This window comes from Phalacrocorax aristotelis, chromosome 1, assembly GCF_949628215.1.
Source record: "Phalacrocorax aristotelis chromosome 1, bGulAri2.1, whole genome shotgun sequence".
NCBI lineage: Eukaryota > Metazoa > Chordata > Aves > Suliformes > Phalacrocoracidae > Phalacrocorax > Phalacrocorax aristotelis.
The window spans coordinates 133,072,294-133,096,500 of record NC_134276.1 but is presented as its reverse complement, the minus strand read 5'-3'; the positions used below and the strand labels follow the sequence as shown (position 1 = coordinate 133,096,500).

General features: G+C 44.1%; 1 protein-coding gene across 3 annotated transcripts in view; it reads right to left on the bottom strand.

The window, feature by feature from the left end:
- Positions 1-1,536: 1,536 nt before the first annotated feature.
- FAM131B (family with sequence similarity 131 member B) overlaps positions 1,537-24,207 on the bottom strand; it is a 31,631-nt gene continuing 8,960 nt past the window's right edge. The window contains exons 2-8 of one of the 3 annotated variants that reach the window (XR_012663115.1): positions 9,687-9,796; positions 8,748-8,783; positions 6,095-6,188; positions 5,293-5,490; positions 4,824-4,967; positions 3,594-4,392; positions 1,537-1,949 (exon numbers count right to left, since the gene is read on the bottom strand). Coding sequence is in view for 2 of the 3 variants with exons in the window: in XM_075109473.1 (XP_074965574.1) it covers positions 3,854-4,392; positions 4,824-4,967; positions 5,293-5,490; positions 6,095-6,188; positions 8,748-8,783; positions 9,687-9,796 (1,121 nt within the window). In the remaining variant the exon portion in view is untranslated. Of the gene's footprint in view, positions 1,950-2,291; positions 4,393-4,823; positions 4,968-5,292; positions 5,491-6,094; positions 6,189-8,747; positions 8,784-9,686; positions 9,797-24,207 lie in introns of those variants that run through there. The other 2 variants (XM_075109473.1, XM_075109484.1) reach the window with 2 other exon arrangements.

Genomic DNA, 24,207 nt, shown 5'->3' with positions numbered 1-24,207 from the left:
CAGCACAATAACTTCAACAAAATCCTGCTGAAGACAAAGGCTGTGGGCTGGGGGAGAGGCAGGGAGAGATGGAAATCTTCTACCTGCACTGGTTCAAGAAAATCCAAAATGTTTACATAGTGCAGCTGTGCTCTACAAAGGGTTTGTGTAAATTAATAGAAGGGCTTAGTTACTTAGTAACTGTAGGTCAGGGATACTGAGCTTACCTTTCCTTCTTATTTTCAGCCTCACAAATTCAATTTGGGCTCTGAGTATTTGGCTGGACTGTCTCCAACTCATCCCTCCTCACTAGGATAAAGGAACTGCAGGCCAAATTTTGCTCACAGAGCACCTGTGCCATCTGTATGCTTGAATAGGTGTAGCTATGTAATAACAGCTTTTCTGGGAAATGTACATTAGGTTCCAGGTCCCTCTCTCTGATATTGGATACACGCAAGCAGCAGGCCTGTTACGCAGGAAAAGGCCAGGTTATACAAACCATTTCCCACTTTCAATGAGATTCAAACTGCCTTTTCCAGTTGAGCTCAGGTTGTTCTCTCATGTTGCAAGTGTTGATGGGCAGACCTGTTCTCTGCAGTCAAAATCCTGGCAACTGTAGAGGCAAATACTCTTTTGGATTCTGGAGATGTAATGGAAAATAGCCTTTTTCTTTTTTTCAGAAAAAGGCTGAAATTTTGTTATTCACAGAAAGTCAAGACCATTATGAAAAAAATTTTCTAGAATTTAGTAAACTTGGTAGCTTATGTAGTCTTCAAACCAGTCAGAATTCACAGAGAATGAGAGTCTATTTACAGGTTTCTAGAGGTCAGGTTATGGAATTATATAGCCGGGTATAATTCTCTATCCCATTCCACAGAGGTTACAAAATTCTACAGATAGGTTTTCTTTTCCTATTGAACTCCATAGAATTTTCTATAAGGTCAATTTTTCTTTTCACACTTTTTCTCACGTAGAAAATTCCCTGCACCACTTACATGGAGATAATGTACATCTTTTAGACATCAATCAGACATCTTAGTAAATGTATCCCATGTTCACATGAAAAGAAAAAGAAGCCCTGGACAAGCTGACCCACTTGTCCCAATTCTGTAAACCACACAGAGGCATCATTCGAAGCTACTCTGAAAGTTACTGTAAACATCCAGATTGGTCTAGGAGAGGCACATGGGAACAAAATGGTTTGGAGAGAAAAAAAGCAACAAGCCACCCAGATCTTCTCCCACAAAGGAACAAAATCAACTATTTTTGTTTCCCTGAAGGCTGTTTTAAAAAATAAATAAGAAAAGGTTAACACTTACCTATTAGTCATCTGCTGAGGTGCTCTTGGCACTTGCCCTGTCTCCCTGTTCTGGCTACTGTGATTTCCTAGGCCTTGCTCCATGGCTATACCCAAACCAGTTCAGGACAATGAGCTAGCACCGGCCCTGCAAGAACTGTAGGAGATCATCTCTATCAAGCTCTCCTGCCCAGGGGAGGCTAGAACCTGAATGTGTAAACATCTTTAAAGAGATATTGCAAGGTCATCATTCAGGAGAAGTGCCACCTCTTTAGGGAGATGTAAGCAAGCCCAAGCAAATGGGTAAAAAAGGTGGACACAAAAACTTTTATCTCTTACCTACACCAAATTACCAGTCTTATTTAAATATCCCAAAGGTTTTTCCTTTAAACGTGCAATGGAGAGGGAAGACAGATCTGCTTGAAGTGGACTTGGCTGGAAAGACTTGGGCATTCACAGAGGAGACCCTCTTCCTGCAGCTGCCTGTGTAAGTGAGAGAAAGCTGAGTGGGGTAAAGTTCTACCTGAGAGTCCCATTCGTACTTTTCATAATTGCTGGACATCGTCTGCTTTGCTTGCCAGGAACTGTGTGAACTCTGACATTTGATGATATTACTTCAGTCACATTTTATTCTCCTCAGACATTCTTCCCTGCAAATATGCTGGATCTCAACCTGAATCAGGAAAGAAGCATGTATCACTCCCCTGTCATCCAAAAAATACACCAAGCCTTAAGAGGAGGCAAAGAAGAGACAAATGTACCATGAACAGAGTAGATATGAGACAGAGTAAGTGAGAAAGAATTGCCCCTGGGACAGTATGGCAGTTCCCAGGCAAATTCCTTTCTCTAGCTCATCAGATCTAGCATCTGATCTAAACACATACTTTGCTGATGCTTTCTTGCAAGAGGTATTGCAATTAAAACTCAGCACTTGGGTAATCTCTGCTGGTTCTGTTCAGTCCTCTAGCAAAATTGACAGCCTTGTACAATTTTTTCTTTTGCTCTCTTTTATTTTCTGGTGAGAGCTTGAGAGGAGACAGCTTGTTCAATTTCCTTTCAAAACCACTCCCTGCCAAAAGGAGGTCTGTAGAAATATGGTGAGGAATTGCAAGAGTCCAAATTCCCCCTGGTCAATGAACCATATTTAAAAAAAAAAAATATTGAACCCGTACAAATAGGGAAAACTCCTGAAATCAGCTTTCTCCACTCCTAGAAAAGAGATGGGAGGGAAAAGAAACAGACCAAGTACTGAGCATCATTTACATTGCTTGGGGGTAGGAAAACAAAATAAGAAAATATAGGCAGGAAGAAGAAATAAACAGGAGGAGAACCCTTCCTCCCACCCCTTTTCCTCCAGCTACATTTGGCACTGCAGAAGAAGTGGCAGAAATGGGAAAGGTGCAGTATTTCTGTTAAGTGATGACTGGTGTACAGGCCTTTCCCACTATTAACTGCTTTGTTAGGAACACTTACCCAGCAATACAAAAAGGTTAAAAAAAAAAAAGGGGGGCAAAACCTGAAAACTCCAATGTAAACTGGATATCTGTGATCTCATAGCTGTACACATTGTTCCTGGATCTGCTACCTGCTCTCCCGGTCTCCCCATACTGCTGGCAAGGGAAAAGACAGAAGAATACAGCAGCAGCACCAAGATGGACGTGTTCTCAAGCCCCCTGCAAAAGTCAGCTTTTTATGACCGTCTCTGTAGCTGAAAATGTCCTCTCCGCTGGCATTCAGTGCCCAATGCCAAAAGGACACACTACTCTTGCCAGCTACTGGGCAGGTAGAAATGTCAGAGAGAAACAAATAAATGAAAGATTAGAAAGAGACCAAAGCATGAATATCTGAGAGCAGGGTTAGATTCATATCTGCATCCATTCTTCATGCCACAGTAGAGCCATGCCCACAGAGCCACACCATCTGTCCTGCAGCACAGCCCATGCCCATGGAGTGCAGTTTGTATCCATCAAGCCTACAATTTCATATCAAGGTGCAATTGAGGATCTGGTTACACAGCGAATCTTTCATCTCAGTACAGTCTGTATTGAATACAGCCTTATCCTCTATATAAGCCAAAATCACAATACTAGTGCAATCTATATTTGTAAAGCCGTATCTTCATTTTAAACCAGTTTATATTCATATATTCTATCAAAGGGGACCATGTCCACAGAGCAATATCCATTCTGCCAAGATGGATTCTAGTCACATGGCTGCTCCCTATACCAAGCCTGTCTTATGAGCCACATCCCCAGTACCAGAAGAGTTTGTATCCACAGCCAAGACTTTGCATTAAAAAGATTTAGAAATGATTTACCAATCCAGATCTCTCCAAGCACCTCACGTCTTGCCCAGAGCAATGAAAATCAAAAATACGTGTCCATGGTGGAGGGGAAAAAGAGGTCTTCATGTGTCAATCACTTTGAGATTTCCTTTCATTTAAAAAAATAATTAAATGTCAGGAACGGAAGGTTTGTCTGCTTGGAAGTACGGGGAGCTGGAGAGAAAAATCCCTGTTATGTCATGCCTTGCCACCCCTTTCTTTGTTCAGCAGTGGTGAGAACTTCACAGAAAGCATCAGTTGTTTGTTTCTCCCTCTTCCTCATCAAAGGACTGCACCCCAGAGGAGGTGACATCTGAGACTTTGCGGCTCAGTGCAGCATGTTCCATCTCCTCTCGAGGAGACAGTGATTCCAGGTCCCGGCACACTGCATCATCCTCCTCTGGAGAGGGCTTCTTGTTTAGGAGAGGAGCCTTCTCCAGCCGTGGGTTCCCCTCATCCTCAATGTGGTCCTCCATGTATGTGCTGGACTCAGCCCCACCCTGAGCAGTCTGCAGGGGCCACACATGGACCAGGCCTGTGCTCTGGATGAAGTTCTGCTCCTGCCGCTGTTGCTGCAGCTGTTGCTGCTGGAGAAAGCTGCTCTGAAACAAAATGCTTTCTTGAAGGTTCGTCTGGGACTCATCAAAATTCTGGCCTAAGTAGGAGCCAGTTGCAGGGGAAGCAATGAGGGACTGGTCACTGGTCTCCCAGGCATCGGACGAACCTAAGCAATACATGCCCTGTGAGACGTAGGAATGAGGCCAGCTGTCATACTGCGTCTGGGCCATATGCTCTGCAAGTGAAGGAGGGAAACAACACACAGTTAGACACACTCTCAAGGCCAATCTGGTTCATTCAGATAGCTTGTGTGCCTGTGCATGACACCGTACGGTACAGGGTAAATAAACCCTTTAGAGGGGAGGAGGGTGATGAAAAAAGGCAGTTCTAGGCAGTAGGCAGATTAACTTGATTATACCCACAACTGACTGCAAGGGCTGGTAGCTTTCCACAGTTGTGACTAAAAAAGGCAAAGGAACCGGGCTTTGGAGCCTCCCTGTTAAGGTTAGATTCCTTGGACAGCTCCAGAAATAGGTGATGCCTCTGCTAGATCCCAACCCCAAAAATTGAGGCTACAGAATAAAACAGAGTAGATGGAAAGAGAGCAACATGTCAACAAGAGCAGCACAGGTGTGTTTCAAGATTAGCAAGAGGCATTCTGCTCACCTTGGCTCTCCATTAGCTCCTGATAGTTCTCAGAGTAGTTGCCTGCTGGGTTCTCTTGATTTGAGTTTACACTCACATCCTCACCATCCATGGAGGACCAGGCCATGAGAGTTGCCTCAGAGATAGCAAATTGCTCCATCACTCCTGTGCCAAAGGAGAGAGGGAGGAGAAGCAGGGCTGTGTGAAAGTCTCCACTTCTTACCACCCTCTTTAACCTCATCTCTTGGTCACACTGTCCTACTCTTCTTCTATCTCAGCAACACCCATCACCCACAGTTGGCCCTCACCCTCTCCACTTTGCATTCCATTGGCAATACTCCCACCACAGCCTCTCATCTTCTTTGGCCATCTGAACCACTCACAGGCTCTCCTGAGTGTGTTTTTCAGGTTCCTGCACTTTGGTCTCTCAGAGATTCTGCTCTAGGACATCCCAACCAATTCAATCCACATGCCAAAAAGTTGGTGCTACCTGCAAGGAACCGGGCCTCCTTTTCACCATCACTCAGGTCTGAGTAGGCATCAGCATCTTTGCGTGCTGTCTCATGTGTGTGCTGCTGCTGCTGGCTGTTACCTTTGCTCCAGCCTTGCCATTCAATCATGTGAGCCACACGGCCTTGGCCCATAGCCGTTGGCTTTGTGACATGGTCCTTCATGCTGCGAGATATCCCTAAGGGGCCAGACATTAGAAAACAAGGAGGGGCTATTACACAGCTCCAGAGTTGTCTGTCATGCTGTTTACCTCTCTTAGAAGTGGAGCTTCTCCCCTCCTTTCCTGACAGGGTTCAGGCCTTGGGTTGGATGTCTCCCACCTTTCACTATATCACCCTCCAGGAGAGTTTCTCCATCTTTCCTTGGACTGGCTCTCAGAAGGGGGGAAAAAGGGAAACCCCAAATATGAAAGACCATTTCCTTCCTTTTCTAGAATTCATTTAGGACAGAGTTGGACATAAAGGATGAAACCTGGAAGTGAACAAACTAAGAAATAGAAAATGGGGTTAAACCCAAGACTGTTTGGGGGAAAGCAATTGAAGACGTCTGAGCTGGGGTGCATGGTGAGAAGCCAACAGCAGTAAGACAAATCTATTTATTGAAAGGGCAACAGCTAAGCGATTTCTGTATCTAGAACCATGGTGGTAGAGACTCCTTCTAAGGCCTCAAAAAGGCAAGAGTCAAAAAGGAGCAGTTGGGAGAGCACAGGGAGATATGGGAAGAGGCACAATGGCCTGTGGGGAGAAGCTGTGAAAGATAAACACAAATTTTGAGGACCTCACCAGAGAAAGATGATTTAGCCAAAGCCCCAATCCCATAAGCATTGGAGTTGCGTTTCAGCTTGGGGAGGATGGAGGTCGTATCTTCCATGGAGAGCTGAAAAGAGAGAGAACATGAAGAAATGATATACAGGAAGGAGGAAAGGAAATTAAGTGAAGTGAGAAACCAGTATAAGGATTCCAGAAGGTAGGGGGAAGATGAGGAGCAGAAGCAAGCAACAAGAAAAAGAACAAAAGAAGGGAAGGAAAAATTAGAGTCTATTTAACCAGGATTGGATATTGCATAGCGTTGGGACTGAGTGAGGCAAGGTCAGTGGGAAAGGCAGAAGCAGGCTGTGAGAAGCCTCCCTTTGGCTGCTGCCAGTCCTTCATAGACATGCTGCACTGTTCTCAATTCTTTGTTAGAGACGCAAGACATGGCTTATGGACAATTCAGAGACCTTACGATGAGGAGCTGACAATGTGATAGGCAAGACACAGTAATGCATCATATATGTATCATACTATAGATATTATTTTTATATGTTCTTTTGGTTTTCATTTCTTCTCATATGGTCTCAACAGAGTAAACATGACTGTATCAGTGATGCATCATCTTTTAAGCACCTACAACCACCTGTAGAGAAATGAGGTCTACAGTTCTGCTTAATTCCCTTTTCTCTATGTTCATCCTCAGGCTCTGAACAACAAGGACAGGAAATTATTGGGAGAGTCAGCAGTCACAAACATCATCATAAAACACAATCCCTCAAGAAGAATTAATCAGATTTCTTCAGGGATGCCAGGCATTTCATAGAAGGCTTAATTTTCACAAGGGCTAAACAAGCATTGCTTCTGCTTTTCATTTCAACCTCTGTGAAAGTCAAGTCCAGCTGTTTCAAACACAAAGGTAGTCAAAAGTAGTGACCATGACACTGGACATTTTAAATCCTGACATGAAGCAAGCATTTGGTCATAGGCACAAACCTCACAAAAGTTGAGGAGAGCAATAACTAGGCAGTCAAACAGTTGGAGCCAAAGGAAGGAATTGAAAAGATGTTGAACTGCATATAATCCCAGTCAACTGCCAAAATATGAGAGGTGAGTTTCTCTGGAAACTGAGTGTATATGCAGCAGCTAAGGTATCCTGTAACTTGAGAGCCAGGAAAGTCTGTGTGTAACATGTGAGGTGAAGAAATCAGAAAGCAGGGGAAAACCAGTAAAAATTGAAAGGTGTAGCTGAGATCACAGCCCTTGTTCCATAATGTATTTCCTTTGGTGAAGAAGCTGGTTGAAGAATGTCTAGCCATGCCCCACTGGTCATTCCTGTCTGTGAACTGCTTTGCAGTATCCACCCGTTTGTTTCAAGACAGTCTGGGGGCTGTGCTATGAGCCTCCTCATGTAAAAAGGTGCCAAAAAGAAAGTAAGCTGCAGAAGGTCTCTACCACTATGAGGCTGGAGAGCTATGATGTGAAGGCAGGAATGAATTGGAAGGGAAGGGAATTCATGAGCCAGCTTTGATACCAAAGATCTATGGAATTACACTGAGAAAGAGACACCTACATTATGAAAGAGCTCCATGGATTCAGAATGGGCTGGAAAACGGGAAGCTGCAAGTAAGGAAATTGTCTTCTATTGTCTTTAAGGAAACATGATTTTGTGTTCCTTGCTTTAGGCTAGACAGAAGTGCAGTAAGGAAAAACCTGATGTGTTGCTTCTAGACAGTTGCTGCATGTACCATATTTTTCCTTCACAATTTGTTTCTCTGAGTCTAGGCAAAAGATCCTAAGCCATAAGTGACACAATGAAAGGTATGTCAGTAGGGCAAGCGTTAGTTAAAAATATAAGTCCCCTTGATATTCAGTGGCCCAAGTGGTTTCAAACCACAGAAAACCAGAAAATAACAACCATGTAAATATTTCGAAAGTATCTGAAATTTGGAAATGCTTATACTATCAAAAATGCACAAGAATGCAGAAATTCGTATCCTGCCTTTCCAAGTGTAAAAACCATCAAAGCTAACTTATATGAGCATATTTTTAAGTCTCCAGAATAGAAAAAAGTAGTTTGGTAGCACTAACATGCATTATTCCCTTTTCAGGATGTTGTTTTTGCATCAGTGAAAAAGGAAAAAAAAATCATAATTTTTTCATGGCATAGGTATTAAGAGCAACAAGGAACCTGTGTTATTAAAATGTTTACTTGCTTCTTCTTCCACTTGTTAACTGAAGTTAACTGGTGCTGACCATCTCCCCCAGGGGACATCAAGAATTCTTTTACTTCTGTATGCAACAGAACACATTCTCCCAAACTCCTGGAGAAGATTCAATGATGCTCTAATCAAAGACTACTGATTTTCTAAACATGCTGGGCACCTTTTTTATCTAGCAGTGCCCAAAAATCTCAAAAGACAACATACGAAATGATACACATTTGTCCCAAAGAGGACAAAGGAATTTAATAGCCACCTGCAGATCTAAATACATGCCAGACTGCAGACCCAGAGGCAAACAAAAATTCATCACCATCCTCTGAATCTTAGATAATTCCCAAAATTTCAGTGGCACTAAAGACTTTCAGTCATGTTTCCATTATGGTCTCTGCTGTAACCAATGGCTCACAAATCCTGGTCTTCCTATGACTAGAAATTTGAACAGTGGTGTGGCTCATACTCACATTGATACCATCCCAGGAGAAATCTGTCCGTGTTTGCTAAAGAAAGCAAAGGACAACATTGTGTTAGTGTAACAAACAAGTTGCAAACAGCCATGAATCTCTCTAGTAGTTTGCCATAATCCACAGCCACTACTTCATCTGATGTATTAAAAAAACTTGTGTCTTTCAAGCCGGTTTCATTCCTTGCTGTTGATTGTGGTGCCTATAGGTATCACGGTCTTTTGAAGGTACAATAGCAAATAGGATGATATAGAGAGTAAGAGAGAAAAAAGCAAACACCTTTCTATAAGGCTCCCCTTCTAACAGCTCTGCTAAATATTGCAATGCTGGTACCACTGCGTGAGAGTTGCACCGCTTTGAGACTAATACAAGGAGGAGCAACACCACCTACGTATTTTGAGTATAATACCGCAAGTTATAGAATTGTTTTCTGCTGAAATTATTTTCTTCTGACTTTCAGTTTCTCCATTCCAACCTATTCTCCCCTTGCAAATCAGATCTGTTTCTCACATGAGCCTTTAGAATACCAATTCATAGTGTATTTCCTTCAGCTGGGAGGACTCACCTTTCAACATCTTGGTTTTGGGATGTGGACACTCAGGAAAATTTAGATTAATCAATTACACCAATAGTATACATATACCTACAGGCTTGTCAGAACTGCCACAGTTTTTTTGATGTTCTGTTCCACTCCAGTCATGACTGATCACTTTCATTTGCAAATTCTTACTCACTATGGATATTCTGAAGGGAGTGACTCAACTTTATTCAATGCAAGCCAAACTGCACAGGTATGAAAGTCTGATCGTTGGGTACACACTGACATTCTGGTCCTCTCCCAGATGATGCCCCAGTGAAGCACAACACCCATTTCTGAACTCAGAAAGAATTTAAACTTTCTAATCCCCGTGGGTAAGTGGGTCTGGGACAGGCACTCACCTCAGTGGAAGGTCGATGGAAGCTGCTGCCATGGAGTGAACTGGTGCTGTCCATATTGATTTGGTCTACATCTTTCAGTCCCTTCCAGTCTACTGCAATCACCTCATTCCCTGTGGGAACACATCTAGTCAGGCTTCTGAATGCCACTACAATTTGTTCTAGAAGTCTTAAGCCAAGTCAGCTCAGCATACAAGAGAATCACTGAGTTTAAGGCCACAGTAGCCTTAAATCAGACTTTCCCATTTTCATCAGACCACCTGTACATCATCAACCAATACATTTCACAAAGTGATCTCCATATGAAAATTGGTAATTTGTGTTCTTCTCAAGGATAATGTATGCTTGGCTAAAGCACAGCTCCCCAGGAAAAAAAAAAAAAGAGCACCTAGTCATGATGTGTGACTGAGAAACAATGAATTCTTTTCATATCTTGTTCCAATATTAAACCATCATCACTTAAAAAGGCACTTTATAATTTGAATTGGTCTGACGAACTTAGAGCTGCTGGTGCCCTTGCACTGCTATTCTCAGCAAGATTAAAGACCTTTTTAATACCTGCCTTTAAATTTCAGGAAAGTTATTCATACACTTGCTTTTCTTATTGACAACTAAACAGGCTGAGATCTTGAGATTTCTTACTGTAGAGAGTTTTTCCAGCCCCCTTAATAAATCTGTGTCTCTTTTTAAAAGACTTCTCAAATTTGTCAGTTCTTCCAAACATGGACATAAAAGCACACACAGTAACACAGGACTGCTCTCACCCTTCCTGCTAATAGAGTTAAAACTCACTGGCTGCTCCTCTTCACATTAATCCATTGTACCATAATCTCTAAATGCGAAGTACGACACTATAACTAGTCAGCCAAATAACCAGGACTGCTCTATCCAGACAGCTATTTACTGTGCCTTCAGCCTTTGTGCCATCCTCAAACTCTCTTAAAAGTTATTTGCTTCCATGTCATGGAGGAAAAGGTTGCAGTGTTTTAAACTGAGCCTTTTGGAACCTGGCAAGAAATATAGTTCCCAAAATGATCATCTATTCCTGGGATCAATTCCGCAATCTCTAATCTATTTGAAATACATGCTATTGGATGTGAATGATTCTAGTTCCATTAGCTTTTAGCTTTTTATTTACTCTTCATAGCAAATTTCTTCTCCACAGACATCTGCAAATCCCCTTGCTCGTTCTAGCAGATCTGGCATATTTACACTAGTTCATCATTGCACTTCCCAGGTAGAAATGAGATGTGGCTCTCCACCCTACACAGGTCTGCAGGAGGCATGCAGGCACTTATGGATGAGAAGCCTGAGGCACCATCAGCTAGAAATCAAAATGAAAAAAAAATAACTTAGTCCCTTAAAAGGGCTAAAAATTCTGAAATGAAAACCAGCAGAAAGCAAATGCTATTTAAGTTGGTGTCCACCACACCTTCGCACCTCATCGTTTCTGCTGTGCAAGATGATCTCTCTTTCTGAAAGAACCAAGGCATATTTACCCCTTCACACTCGAAGTATGTCCCTGTTCATCAGGATAATTAGAACCAAGTGCTTTAATAGCATCCCCCATATGCCTCTGACTAGGCTGAGTAAAGTTGCAGGGAACTTAAAAGGAGGTTCCTGTACTGTATGCTACAAAGAGGAGCATAGAGGTCAGACAGAGACATACTTCAGGAGGAGGCAGTGCATGACTATGATGAGCATGACAGAGACCACCTTTCAAGATTGTGATCCTCTTGACTGATTTTCTTGAAAAGTACGTGCATGTGTTTGGCCCTACTGAGCTCAATTATTTATTTCTAATTGTGATTGATATTAACCACAATCAATTAATGAGTTATACCTCTAGAGCTTAACTTGTGCTAAAGTCTGATCAGATCATTTGGCTACCATTTGCAGGCATCCCCCTTCACAGGGCATAACGTTGGGTTGTGTGATAAAAGCTCATCTGCACACCCACAAAGGAGATTAGAGAGACAACAGCATGAGGGTGAGCCCAAACAGCACCCTGCCAGGCTTCTCTCAGTCCTGTCACAGGAGCAGTCAAAGGTCCATCTCCACAGGCTCAGAGATGCATAGAGGAACAACAGCAGGTGGGAACCCTGTCCAGGCCCCTCCCAGGACTGTGCCAGGAGGTCCTTAGCCCCAGGGTCCAGGGGAAAACCCATCAAGATGAGTCAGGGTGAGAGGCTTTCAGAAGAAGCTTCTTAACTGAGTGGAGCAGTTACTGCCCAGGAGCATGGGATGCAAGAGAAAAGCATTTGGGAATTTGATTAGATTTATGTGATGTTTAGGGGAAGAACCAACAGCAGGGAAAGGGGAAGATCTAGGTGGTTTGGGGATGAACAAATGTGAAAAAATAAAGGGGCTGGTAGTATGTAGACAGGTTGCTGATCAGTATTATTGTCTGGCCATTCCCTGTGCTTGTTCTGTGCAGTCTGACATGTCTTCTTGTTAGATTCCATATCTACCTATTTTCTTGCATGAAGGACATTATGTTCTGGGTGCATGTGTTTTGTGATGGAGGTCTAAGTGCCAGGAACTAGAGAGACCGGAGTGAGTGAAATCAACTGGAGTGAGTGAGGGTGTGCAAATGAATGCAGGATCACCAGCTAAAATGAAGATGAAGTGATCTGGGTGCCAGATGTGTGCCCCTGAGGGTGAGACCCACAGGATGAGTTGGCTGCCAGAGGGATCAGGAGTCCCAGCCGCCTGTCACTACACTCTGTCCTATACTCTTAGCTGTTTCTGAGCATAGTGCCATGGCCCTTCTGTAAGTCTGGATAGACATCCTGGCACACAGTGCAGAACAGGCTGTGAATGCACTGAAGAACCCCCCCCCAGCCAAAGAGAGAGAGACCAACCTCAGGGAGTCTGGTGCTCAGCACATGCAACCTGACAGCCCCCAAGCCTGGCAAATGACACTCAACCTTTGTTTTCAGTTCTGCTAGCCCACTGACAGTTTCCATGAAGCATTAGACTGTGGAAAATACTAATATAATTCTTGCAGATGGTGGCATCACATAGTTGAAGAACATTAACATCAAATAATTATTTGTCTCAAAGTCCACACCTGTTCTGTAATAGTAGAACTAAAGGCCTATAAAATTTATTACTGTTTTTTTCCAGCTGATGTATCTTATCTACCTAGACAAGGGAAGAGAATGAGTAATATGTGATCTTGCATGCACTATAGTCATAAAGACTGAATAATTATTGAAAATTCTTGGTCTAAACAGTTTCACAGGTACTAAGAAAAAAATAAATATATTGGGAGAAAATAACTTTTTAGTATCTGTTAAATGTTTTTAAATGCAATAATATCTGCTGAAGAGTTACAACATCACACACTGGTTGAAAAGGAAATCTCTGGGTTCTAATTGGCATTGGGCCCGGGGCAATCTTACCTCCTCTTATTGAAACTTGGATAAAACTTAGTGGGTTTTTTTCTTTTCTGCAAGAAATAGCAAGAGCAGCATTATTCCACAGACATGAAAGATCAAGCTCTGCTCTTACAGATGGAAGGAAAGAAACATGGAAAATCAGAAAGAAGTATAGAGAGTGAAGTGGGAAAAGAGAAACTGAAAGCATTACATTATATTTTAGTATTGTTTTTATCCAACCTCTTGTTAATCTCTGGGGGTTTTTTCTTTCATAATGGTACTTTTCTTCTCCAATATAATTTCTTTTCTCTTATCTATCTTCCATTCCAGCTTCTGCTAATCATCATGACTATTCCATTTGTAATTCTATCATCAATCACCTCTTACAGAACAGTATTTGCTCCTCTCCATATACAGCTGATAAGCATTTTAAAACATGAGTGGGTCATGAAGCTAATTTTAAAGTGGGATTTGTACAAACACAGGTTGCTGAATTTCTCATTGAAATGTTCTGAAATGAGAAGATGAAAGTTAAAAGATAACTGTGTTTCTGATTTCCCTGACATGGTTTCTGTATGGTGTGTATAAAAAGGACATAGAGGGCTTTCATTTTCATTTAACTTTTTAAAGATTTCTTGATTTTTTTAAAAAAAGTAATATTTGTTTTGGTTTTTTTAACATCATAAATTCCATCCTTGCTCTGGAAGACTCAGTAGATGACTGAAGAACAAGTAGGAAGGTAATTACATGAAGTAGTGAGATAAAACCAAGGCAGTTGAAATACACAAATACATTAAGCCAGACTGTTTGCTTTGTATTTGTATTTGTATTTGCCAGACATGGTTGCTTTGTATTCGTAACACTAATTTGATTTTAAAACTCTGACAAACACTCATTAGGAAAAGATGTCTCCATCACAACTGAAGTAATGTTCCAACTCAAGTCCTCTAAGCCTTTGGGGAAAAAATATCAGTCCTCTTTCTGTTACAGTACTGTTAAAAATAAATCTTTATTTTTACTTTAAGTCAGGCCTTTCTAAAAAAGATGAAAAACATTTAAAAAGGAAAAAATATGGGGGAAAGAGAATATCCTTTTCCTACTTTTTTTCTTTCTTTTCAGTATCATAACTTTGGACTCTCAGAAATCAGAACACATGGACTAAGCATTCCCAAGCAATATGAAAAAATGCACATTTTGATGCACGCAGGAAAGATCCAAGAAGCCAACTGGATGACTGTATCCCACCTTGCCGATCTAATATTACTACTTTTTTCAGTAGCTCATTTTGCCACATACTTTAATTTATCATGAAAACACCGAACTTCTTAGTTAGACATATTTTCTGTTTCTTTGTATTTCTGTGATCATAGGAAATTTGCCTTGTATTGAATTATTTATTACTTAATCTAAACACGTCCACTCTCCTTGCACTTCCTCTTGAAATTTTCTCAATTCCTATTACCACTGTGTATTCATTGATACTATATTTGGTATTTGTGCCTGTATTTTGTTCATTTAACAAGACACATGCTTGAATCAGGCATCTGTATCTATGCAGAAGCTTTTAATAGTCTGTTTTGTTATAACTTCTGTGCTGGATGCTAAACATCATCTCTAATTTCTGTGTTTATTTTGTTCCATACTAAATAAACTAATGCAATTTTAGAGTCTTAAATTCTGATGTTAACTTCCTGACATGATGGTGGTGAAGATGTACAACATATACCAAGCATGTATTAGTGTCAATCGCTTTTGATGTGTCATGCCAATTAGCATAAGAAACATTAATTAAACAGTGAATTTCCAGTGCCACTATTATCCACTGTCAGCAAACTTTCTTCTGTTTCTCAAGTTATACTTTCCAGCAGAATACTATCATATTGGTGGCCAATGTTAATGTTGGCAAAGACCAATATTTAGAGTAAATGGTTCAATTATTCTTTTCCATTCCCTTCTTTTTCCTGAACAACTAAGAAAACAACAAATGTAATTGCAGTAATTATGATCAGTCTTTAAATTGTTCTTTCCCTGCTATCAATTTTCATGATACTCGTGGGAGTGTAGTATCTTTGTCAAACACAACATCATCACATCCTGTCAAATGTGGTTGAAATAAAAGCAGTTAAAGCTACTGGGAAGGACTGACGGATGGATAGCATAATCACAGAAACCTTTTCCTTCCCCGCATGCTTTACAGAGAGCCATTCAAAGCTAGCCAAAAGGTCAATACCAAGGAAAGGAATAAACCTCTGTCAGGTGAACTGTCCCTGAGGTGAACCTCAGATGGAAGCATCAAATTCTCTGAGGTAAAGCTGAGAAATTAATCAATCTGAGTTATTCATGTAACTGTGGAATTATTGTAGCTTGTACTGCATGTGGAAATATAGAAATTAGCTGCTTTTGGCACCTACCAACAGAATAACTTCTGGAAGAGGAACAGAAAAAAGTCTGCTTTCATGGATGAGATATAATATGGCTGAACAGTTTGATGTTCATCAAGGCAGAGAAATATATTGGTCTCCACAAAACAGGTGTCTGAAATTTTTCAACAGAAATAACACCTACAGCTTTGAGATTTCTGTAAGATTATGAATCAGATGGGCAGTTCTCAAGATCATTGCTTGGGATTTGGGTAATCTAAATTCTTTTCCAGACCATTCTGCCTCTTTCTGCAGGTAGGTCCTTTTTTAGAGCTGTTTAGGAAATAAAATCAATGAACAAAGCTCCAACACCAACGTTTTTCTTCTTGACTGGAAACACCTTCAAACCAATAATAAAGGCTTCTGCATACTGTGCCTCACAATTAAAAGGAGATGAACAGAGAGCCTGATGTTAGACACAGGCAGTCTGTTCTGAGAAGCAGGCATGTCATTTAAGCTAAGGAGGTACTGCAAAATGAAACACATCCAATTAACACAATTTCAAAAAAAAATCTCAAAGCCCTGTCTCATTTGCAGAACAAGTATCAGCCAGCATGAACAGTGTCAATGGGTTTATCCTCATTCTTCACTGCATCTCTGAAGTGCAGAGAATGTGTCCCCAGGGGCCTCATTCAGCACAGTAAGTATGAAAACGTCAATATGAACCAAGGTAGCAGCCCTTTTTTGCTGGCCTATAGCCAACATTACAGAAGCAATATGCAGCAGGCAATTTCATATATTGCTTTCCATATGTGTTTCAATTTTAATCTCTGTGGCCAGTATGTCCCATGGGCACTGTCCTAGAGCATAAGAATACCTTTAGTTAGGACATCTATGTCCTGTAGTAGCATCTCTACCAGTGGGGAAGAACCATGCCAAATACTACCCAGAAGCCAACCAGCATATCACAATGCGCCTTTCTCCCTGAACTCCTTTCCCTGCCCCCTGGAGCAGAAAGAAACTGGTGTCACTACTACTCTTGCCTCCAGAACTACTGCCACCACAGCTGCCGCTGACACCTCCATCCTCCTTGCAGCTGGAGTGTAACCCTGCACAAAGCAGAAGCCCAAGGGCACTGAGGGCCCTGCCTGTACCCCATGTCCACCTGGTGAATCGGGGCCACACTTCCATCAGCTCCTGCTGTCCTCAGGTTCTGCAACATGTCAAAGGACTTGGGAAGGGAACAGCATGGAGCCTTACCCACCCTCTTCACCCTTTTCCTCCCCCTCCCTGATGTCACTGTACATATGAAAAGCATACAGATAGTCCCTCGCCCTTCCTTTTCCCCAGGCTCTCCCATTCATGCCACAGCTCTCCCAGGATCTCTCTTCTTCCTCAGCACCTCCACACATTTTTCATCTTCTGTTTTCCTGCCCCTGCCTGTTCCTGGGCCAGCCTTGCTCCATGCCCTGCCCCATGCAGCCTGGGACTCTTCCCCTCTTCCAGCCCCCCTGCACCCTCCTGGACCATCTCCCAAGCATTATTGTAGACAAACATCCAGAAAACATCCCAGATGCCCATCCCCATTGCCTTGCCTGTGTGGAAACACTGGGATGGATGGAGGAATGGGGGTCCCTCACCCCAGGAATGCTCTCAGTCCCTCTCTGTGGGGTGGGCAGCACCAATGCCAAGGTGATGTCAACACGCCAAGGCAGAGCTCCACCGCTGCACCTCTGGGCCCACTACCACTCCCCAGCCAGCAGGATGAAGTGGAGGAAGAAGCAGAACAAGAGCCTGCTCAAAACACCAGCACATGGGGGGCAGCAGCAGTCTGTCAGTTCCAGGCTCCACTCTTGTTACCTGTCCTCCCCCTCAGCTGTGGGGTATCACTCTGGCAGCCCCAGAGTAGACAGCCAGGTGGCTACATCCTTCTCCACCACACCTATCGCACGTGTGGCCACAGTCCCCATCAAGCATCTGGTTTTGGAACAGAGCCAGCCAGGAGGCACTGAGACTGCTGCCTCCCTCTCATCACCCTCCCCAAAAAACAAACTGTGGGATTTTCCAGAGGCAGTGATGCCCTAGGCCATGAGAATGGCCTCCAAGCCATAGTAGGTTTTCTTCCTGGCAACACAAATGACTCCTTGGGAGGCAATGGGTAAAGGCTCATGGTGCAGGGCTCCTCATTCTCCTCAAGCCCCGCCAGGTGCTGGGTGTAGAGGTGACACTAACTTCTGTCTCACCCCTCTTCTCAATGCTACTCTCCTCATTATAGTTCCCTTGTTTGCCATGAAGAAGCTGGTATTTCCCATCAGCCCTCTCCTGCAGGGCTGCAAAGGACATCTCCCTCTGTCAGAGACTCCCCATCCAGACAGTTGGGGCAGGTACATGGAGTAGAGAGCTGTAGAGTCCTTCATCATTCACCATCAGGAATCTTCTTGTACATCCAGAGCTCCTCAAGGGATATTCATGGCTTTCCTTGCTGAGCCTGGGACACTTCTGAATTGACTGCTTTCTGGCCCAGGAAAAGGTCATGAGCCCTCCAAGCAGTGAAGGATGGAAGTGGTCACAACGTAAGCAGATACCCTGTCCACGTGGGGGAATCCCACACAGGGAAGAAGAGGCCTGTTACAAGGAAAAACTGTTACCTCTCATGCCTCCTTCCTCTGTGCATTACTGCCTGGAGACCCAAACCCCCTCCACTGATAGCCCTCGTGTTGTGAACAGATATGGAGAGCATACCTATGCACCCAACATTTCCCGTCCCTTGAGAGAAGACAGACCTCCTCCACATCCCCAGAGGAGGCCACTTCAGGCCATGGCTGGACCCTCAAATACAGCCAAGAGGGCAGGGCTGGCCACAGTTAGCTGGGAAGAACGGGCCATCTATGAATGCTGTCATTTCTCTGTGAAAGTCCAATGGTTCACCCATCTTTGCATCTTTGCTTGCTCCAGGCAGCACTGAATTTTAGGTCCATGGCTGGGGGGTGGGGGACGACACAGGCCACTATCTTTGATGAGACGTTCCCTGTCTGAGGGACTACTTCCTTACCAATCCATTCTTTTCCATGTCAGTGACCCAGTGCAGCTGCCAAGAATGTCTTGGCTTCCTTCAGATGTACAGGGCAATGAGGGAGAAACTGTTCCCAATCCTAGAAAGCCACCAGCAGGGCTTTAGATGCCCTCACCAGACAGAGCACCACAGCTCCCTAAGCAACTGGGGAAAATGACAAAGACCTGCTGGCAACGGAGACTGCAGGGGCTGAGCTCACCAGATAGAGCTGCTGCCACTGAGTGCCCAGCCCTGCCCCAGATTTCCCACCCCTGTACCTGTCAGAGTGAAGCCACAGCTCACCATCACAACCACCAACACCTCCACCTCTAACTCTGCCCCATGATTTCCCTGACTGCCCCTGAGGACATTTGCACCTACATGCAGCAACCTTCAGGAGGTGCTTGATGTTCATGAGGCCCCTCTGATCCCCAAAGGTCTATCCCACCCCCTCTGCTGTCAGGGGGAGAGCTCTTGCTCTCTGCCAGGTGCACTGGCTGGGCTGGGCTGATTGACCTTTATTTAGCAGGAGAGGGACAAAAATGTCCCAGGCCACAGGCTTTTGAGTACTACACGGACCATAGGCTCACAGAAGTCTGCAGGCTCCTCAGACCCCCATCATGCTGAGGGACAAACTCTGCCACCTGCTAAAGGCTAATTGTTCTGAGAAGAAGATGCAGCTGACCCTTGCCATGGCAGATTACAGGCTCGTCTTCATCACAGAGGGTCCTATTCAAGGAGGGAAGGGGACCCAGGGGGTAGAGTGCTTCCCTGTACCATGGGGACCACAGCTCTGACTACAGAACTTGCTGGTATACAGCACTGCTGGTACCACTGGCACCACCACTGCTGGCCAGCAGAGTCCTCATCCCCATTCTCCCTCCCTGCAAGTGAAACATCTCAAAATCCCATCAGTAAAGCCCTTAAGATGGAGGGAAGGTCTCTGCAGGGGCTGGGTATTCTCCTTGCTTTGGGCAGGGGGGCTCTTCACTGTGTTCCTGCAGATCTTCAACAATCTAACTGCCAAGCCTAGTTGCTGCAGTGGTAGAAAAACCCAGTCTGCTTTACCTGCCTCATTGATAAAGTCTCATGCCACTACCTGTGGTGGAACAGCAACACTGTTCACCTTAGAAATGCAACCCAAGGTGCTAGAAGTCACTGAGGACACACCTGTCACCTGATGTGCCTTTCACTCTATATAGAATGGGGGTCAATAATCCAGTTGATGTCTGTATCCTAAAACCACGCTAGAACATTTGTAATTCTTCTAGCCAGTATTTGCCGCCTTTGTTGGTCTGGTTCCTCCCAAGTGCTATTCCCAGACAAGAACTTTAAAACGTCCCACTGAACTGCACTGGCAGGGATAAATATCAGGCCACAGCATGTGTCCATCAGAAGATCACACCCTGGTGTAAACTACATACAGAATCACAGAATCGTAGGTGTTGGAAGGGATCTCTGAAGATCATCTTGTCCAACCCCCCCCTGCTTGAGCAGGTACACCTAGAGCAGGGGGCACAGGACTGCGTCCAGGTGGGTTTTGAATGTCTCCAGGGATGGAGACACCACAAGCTCTCTGGGCCCCCTGTTCCACTGCTCTGTCACCCTCACCGTAAAGAAGTTTTTCCTCATGTTTAGGTGGAACTTCCTGTGTTCCCACTTGTGCCCATTGCCCCTTGTCCTGTCATTGGGCACCACTGAAAAGAGCCCAGTCCCATCCTCTTGACAGCCACGCTTCAGGTATTTATAAGTATTGATAAGATCCCCCCTCAGTCTTCTCTCGTCCAGGCTGAACAAACCCAGGTCTCAGCCTTTCCTCATAAGGGAGATGCTCCAGTCCCCTGACCATCTTGGAAGCTCTCTGCTGGACTTCCTCAAGCAGTTCCCTGTCATTCTTAAACTGGGGGGCCCAGAACTGGACGCAGTGCTCCAAATGTGGTCTCACTAGGGCAGAGTAGAGGGGGAGAATAACCTCCCTCGACCTGCTGGCCACACTCCTTTCAATGCACCCCAGGATACTGTTGACTATGTACATGACTATACTTCCTCCATCTGAATCTGAGTAGCAGAGCGTAAGCCACCCCTGGCTGAATGGCACCTGTTTCACACAACAACATGTTGTAAGCTTATTTTTCTCACATCACCATCCATGGTGCTCACTGCTCCCTCCTCTAGGATGAGGCTGGCCTACCAATAATTTAACAACCTGTTAAAAATATAAGCTTTATAGCAGCTTCCCAGGACCTCTGCATCAACACATGAAAGAACAGCCATCGTCTCCCTTGTCCCAAAGGTGCTAGAAGGTAGAGTAGGAAGTTGTGGGCCAAGTCCTTCTCCTCCAACTATATGATGGCACCAAGGCTGTGGAGGAATGTGACAGAACAAACAGGATATTCTCAGGCTGAAGAGGCTGGCTGCCCTCAGGAATTCAGTGGGTGCCACATGCAGCAGGGTGTGGAAGAAGTTCAGGTCCAGCACACCATTGCCTGGTTGCAGACCCAGCTCCTTTGGGAGACAGATCATAGCATTTGCATCTTCCAGAAGTGAGATGATAAAAACATATTGCTTGCATCCTTGCAAAGGGTACTGCTTCTCATATTGGTCCACAGCAGAGACAAGAAGGAGGAAGGACTATGTGAAGCACACTTCTGTTTGGATAACATTGATTTCTGCATTTGCCATGCTCTGAACAAAAGCACCCAATGACTGACCAGGACTCACTGCAGCTCCTTCCTACTGTGGCTGAGATCTCAAAAACTCTCCATCACATGCCCAGTAACAAAAGTCCAGGCTCTCCAAGACTGCCAGGCTGAGCGTCTCAGGAGTGAAGAGCTTTGCTTCTCACGAAAGGCATGACAGTTCTTCTGCTAAAAAAATTGGGACCTCTGCAAAGGGAGGGACTGCTGCACAGTATTTCTCCTCAGCACAGATTACAGCAAAAGCTATAATGTAGCTGAAGTCTGTCCCGGTATATGTGGTCCTCTCAGGCCAGAGCCACATGATTCCAGTCCAGAGCATGAAACTGTGTATGATCTATGACCACAGAGAGACAGGCTGTCTTTAGCTCTCCTCCTCCTGGTCCTTCAACCAGGAGAAAGTGTTTAACAGAGTAGGTAATGGCTATTTTATGGGGACCCCGAGGCATTCAGTTTTAACTCCTTCATGGGGTTTCTCCACCAGATTTGTACAACTGGAAAGTGCTTGTTCAAGCTCAACAAGGTCCTTCTTGGCTTCAGAAAGGGAGTGAGTCAGAGCTGCCCTATTCCAGCCATTGCCACTCCATCACCATCAAATCCTTTCTCTGTATTGTCTGTTAGGTCATGATGAGCCTGGTGCTCACAGCACTAAAGTTATGTGTGGTTATGTGGGTTCAACCCTGCTGACATGCCTCCTCACAGTCTGGTATCCAGGAGACCTGGCACACATGGGTCAACCGAGTCACATATATAGCATCTTCTCCTGCCCAAGTCAACTGGGTCAAGAGGTTTCACTATGTGTTTGGAAACAGATGCTAAGCAGGCAGCTAGCAACACTCCACAAGCTGCACTCCACACCAGTAACACACATGCCTTTTGTTCTGAGAGCCTACCTCTGTGCTACCAGCCACTTTCTGGCTACTAACTGAGATAAGAGGGAAGTTAAGAGATCTGAGTAGCTGCAGAGCTGGAGAGAACTGATGCAGCAACTTCTCCTTCAGGGAGGGTTCTAGTCATCAAACTATGAGTGCTGGCCATGCTTCAATACTGGGTCAACGCCCTGTGCCCTATCCCTGCAACACTGACCAGCCTCCAAGAGAAAGTATTGTCCTTCTGGATGGTCTTTCATAGTTCAGGCAGTCCAGCCTGGATTGTACAGGAATGCGTCTTCCCCCACCACCTCCAAGACGTCTGTCATTCTACAACACTGATCCAAGAGGCCTCTTGCAAGACCTTCTTGAACTACTGGTCTTTTACAAGGCTCTCCTCAGAACCCAGAAGCTCTATGGAGTGCTAAGTCCATCACAATCACCAGCAAGGGAGAATCTCCCTATGGAGCTCCAGCTGAACAAAATTCACCTCCATGTGCAGGCAGAAACTTCATCACTGCATGGAAGGATCGTCCCTGCAGCATCATTAAAACTGGGGACCACTAGGTGTATGAGTCTGGGTCAATCTCACACTGCTTGTCTGGTGTACAGTGTAGAACAGCCAGATTATACCACCGTCTCTTACCTCAGGCAAGCCTCCTCCAACACCCAGCCCCATGGAGATACCTCTGAGGTCTTGCCCTGTGACTCCCTGTCCAACTCATACATTACTTCAGTAAACTTTGAACAACCAGATGACCTCCCTTGAGAACACCTCTACACATTCATGCATCAATTGCTCAACTTCCTCACGCTTACATACAGTCATGACACATGGTTATAGGACCACTCATTGTCAGGAGAGGATGAGGAACCTGATGGCCAGTTTCTACTCTGAGCTAATTCCATAGACCACTGGGAACATCGGCTGGAAAAATCCTCCATCAAGCAGAAGGCACAAGTTTGTTCACAGGATCCCCTGACCCATGTCTCTTCTGCAATGAGAGGGAGACTGACACCTCTGTACATCAAGCATGCTAGTCTTCTGACTCCTCCAGAACTTGTTATTGAGATAATGGCTGCACTTCTTACATCTTGTACAGTTCCCATCCCAAGACCTACTAAATTCTGGGCCCTCTTTATGAACTTCCCTCTTTCTCATCAAGCTGGCTAGCTCCAGCTCCAGGAGGAGAAAAACCCAAGACACCAGCAACTAGCAGTACTATTTCTATTCCCTTGTTCTGGGCAGGGCATCACTAGGCAGCATCCACCAGTCCCTGGATACCATGGAAATACAAGGGTGCTCTGCTCAGTGTTACTGCCTGGTTCCCTGTCTTTCTGGTTTCAGCCTGTCAGTCTTTACCCTGTACTCTTTTCTTATTTTTCCTTCTTCCCCTCCCCTCCACCCACCATCCCAGTGATTGTCTTTTTTTCTCGCTGGTTTCTTTTCTTAGCTTACTTCTTTTCTGGGAGCAGTGGGAAAGTAGACGTTTAGTATTTGTTTGGGATGGATATCAGCTTGTCCCTAAAGTCCCTAAAGTGGGAGTCCTTGTCCCTAAAGTGGGAGTGCCACAAGAAAAACAGTAGTGATATTTTCCCAGAATACTTGTCCTAGCCTCCCGGAATTTACACCTCAAGCAGTTCCTGAGACAGAGATGTTACCTCTGTATTTAGTCATCTTTAAAGGAGTTTTCTTCTATTCATCTGTTCACTTTTTAAACCAAAGAAAACTTTTAGTACCCAGAGTATCCTATGCCAAGGAGTTCCACAATTTAACACTGCATTATATGAAGTAGTGCTGGCTTTTGTTTGTTTGAAACTTGCCGCTTGCTAGTTTCATTTGATGTCTAGATTCTGTTTTGAAAGAGATAATGAAATACTCTTTCCTCTTTATTTTTTCCATGCTGCTCATACCACAGAGAAAATTCAGGATTTTATAGATATCTGTTGTAACTTCCCCTCATCATCTCTTTTCCATCTTTATCTATTTAAATGGCTCCTCACATATAAGCCACACTATACCTTTAACTATCTTTGCTGCCCTTTGCTGAATCTTTTCTATTTTGATTATGTCCTTTCTGAAATGGGAATGGACAACCAAGCATAACACAGGATATTCAAAATATGGGCATAGCATGTATTTATGTATAGCATAATGATGCTT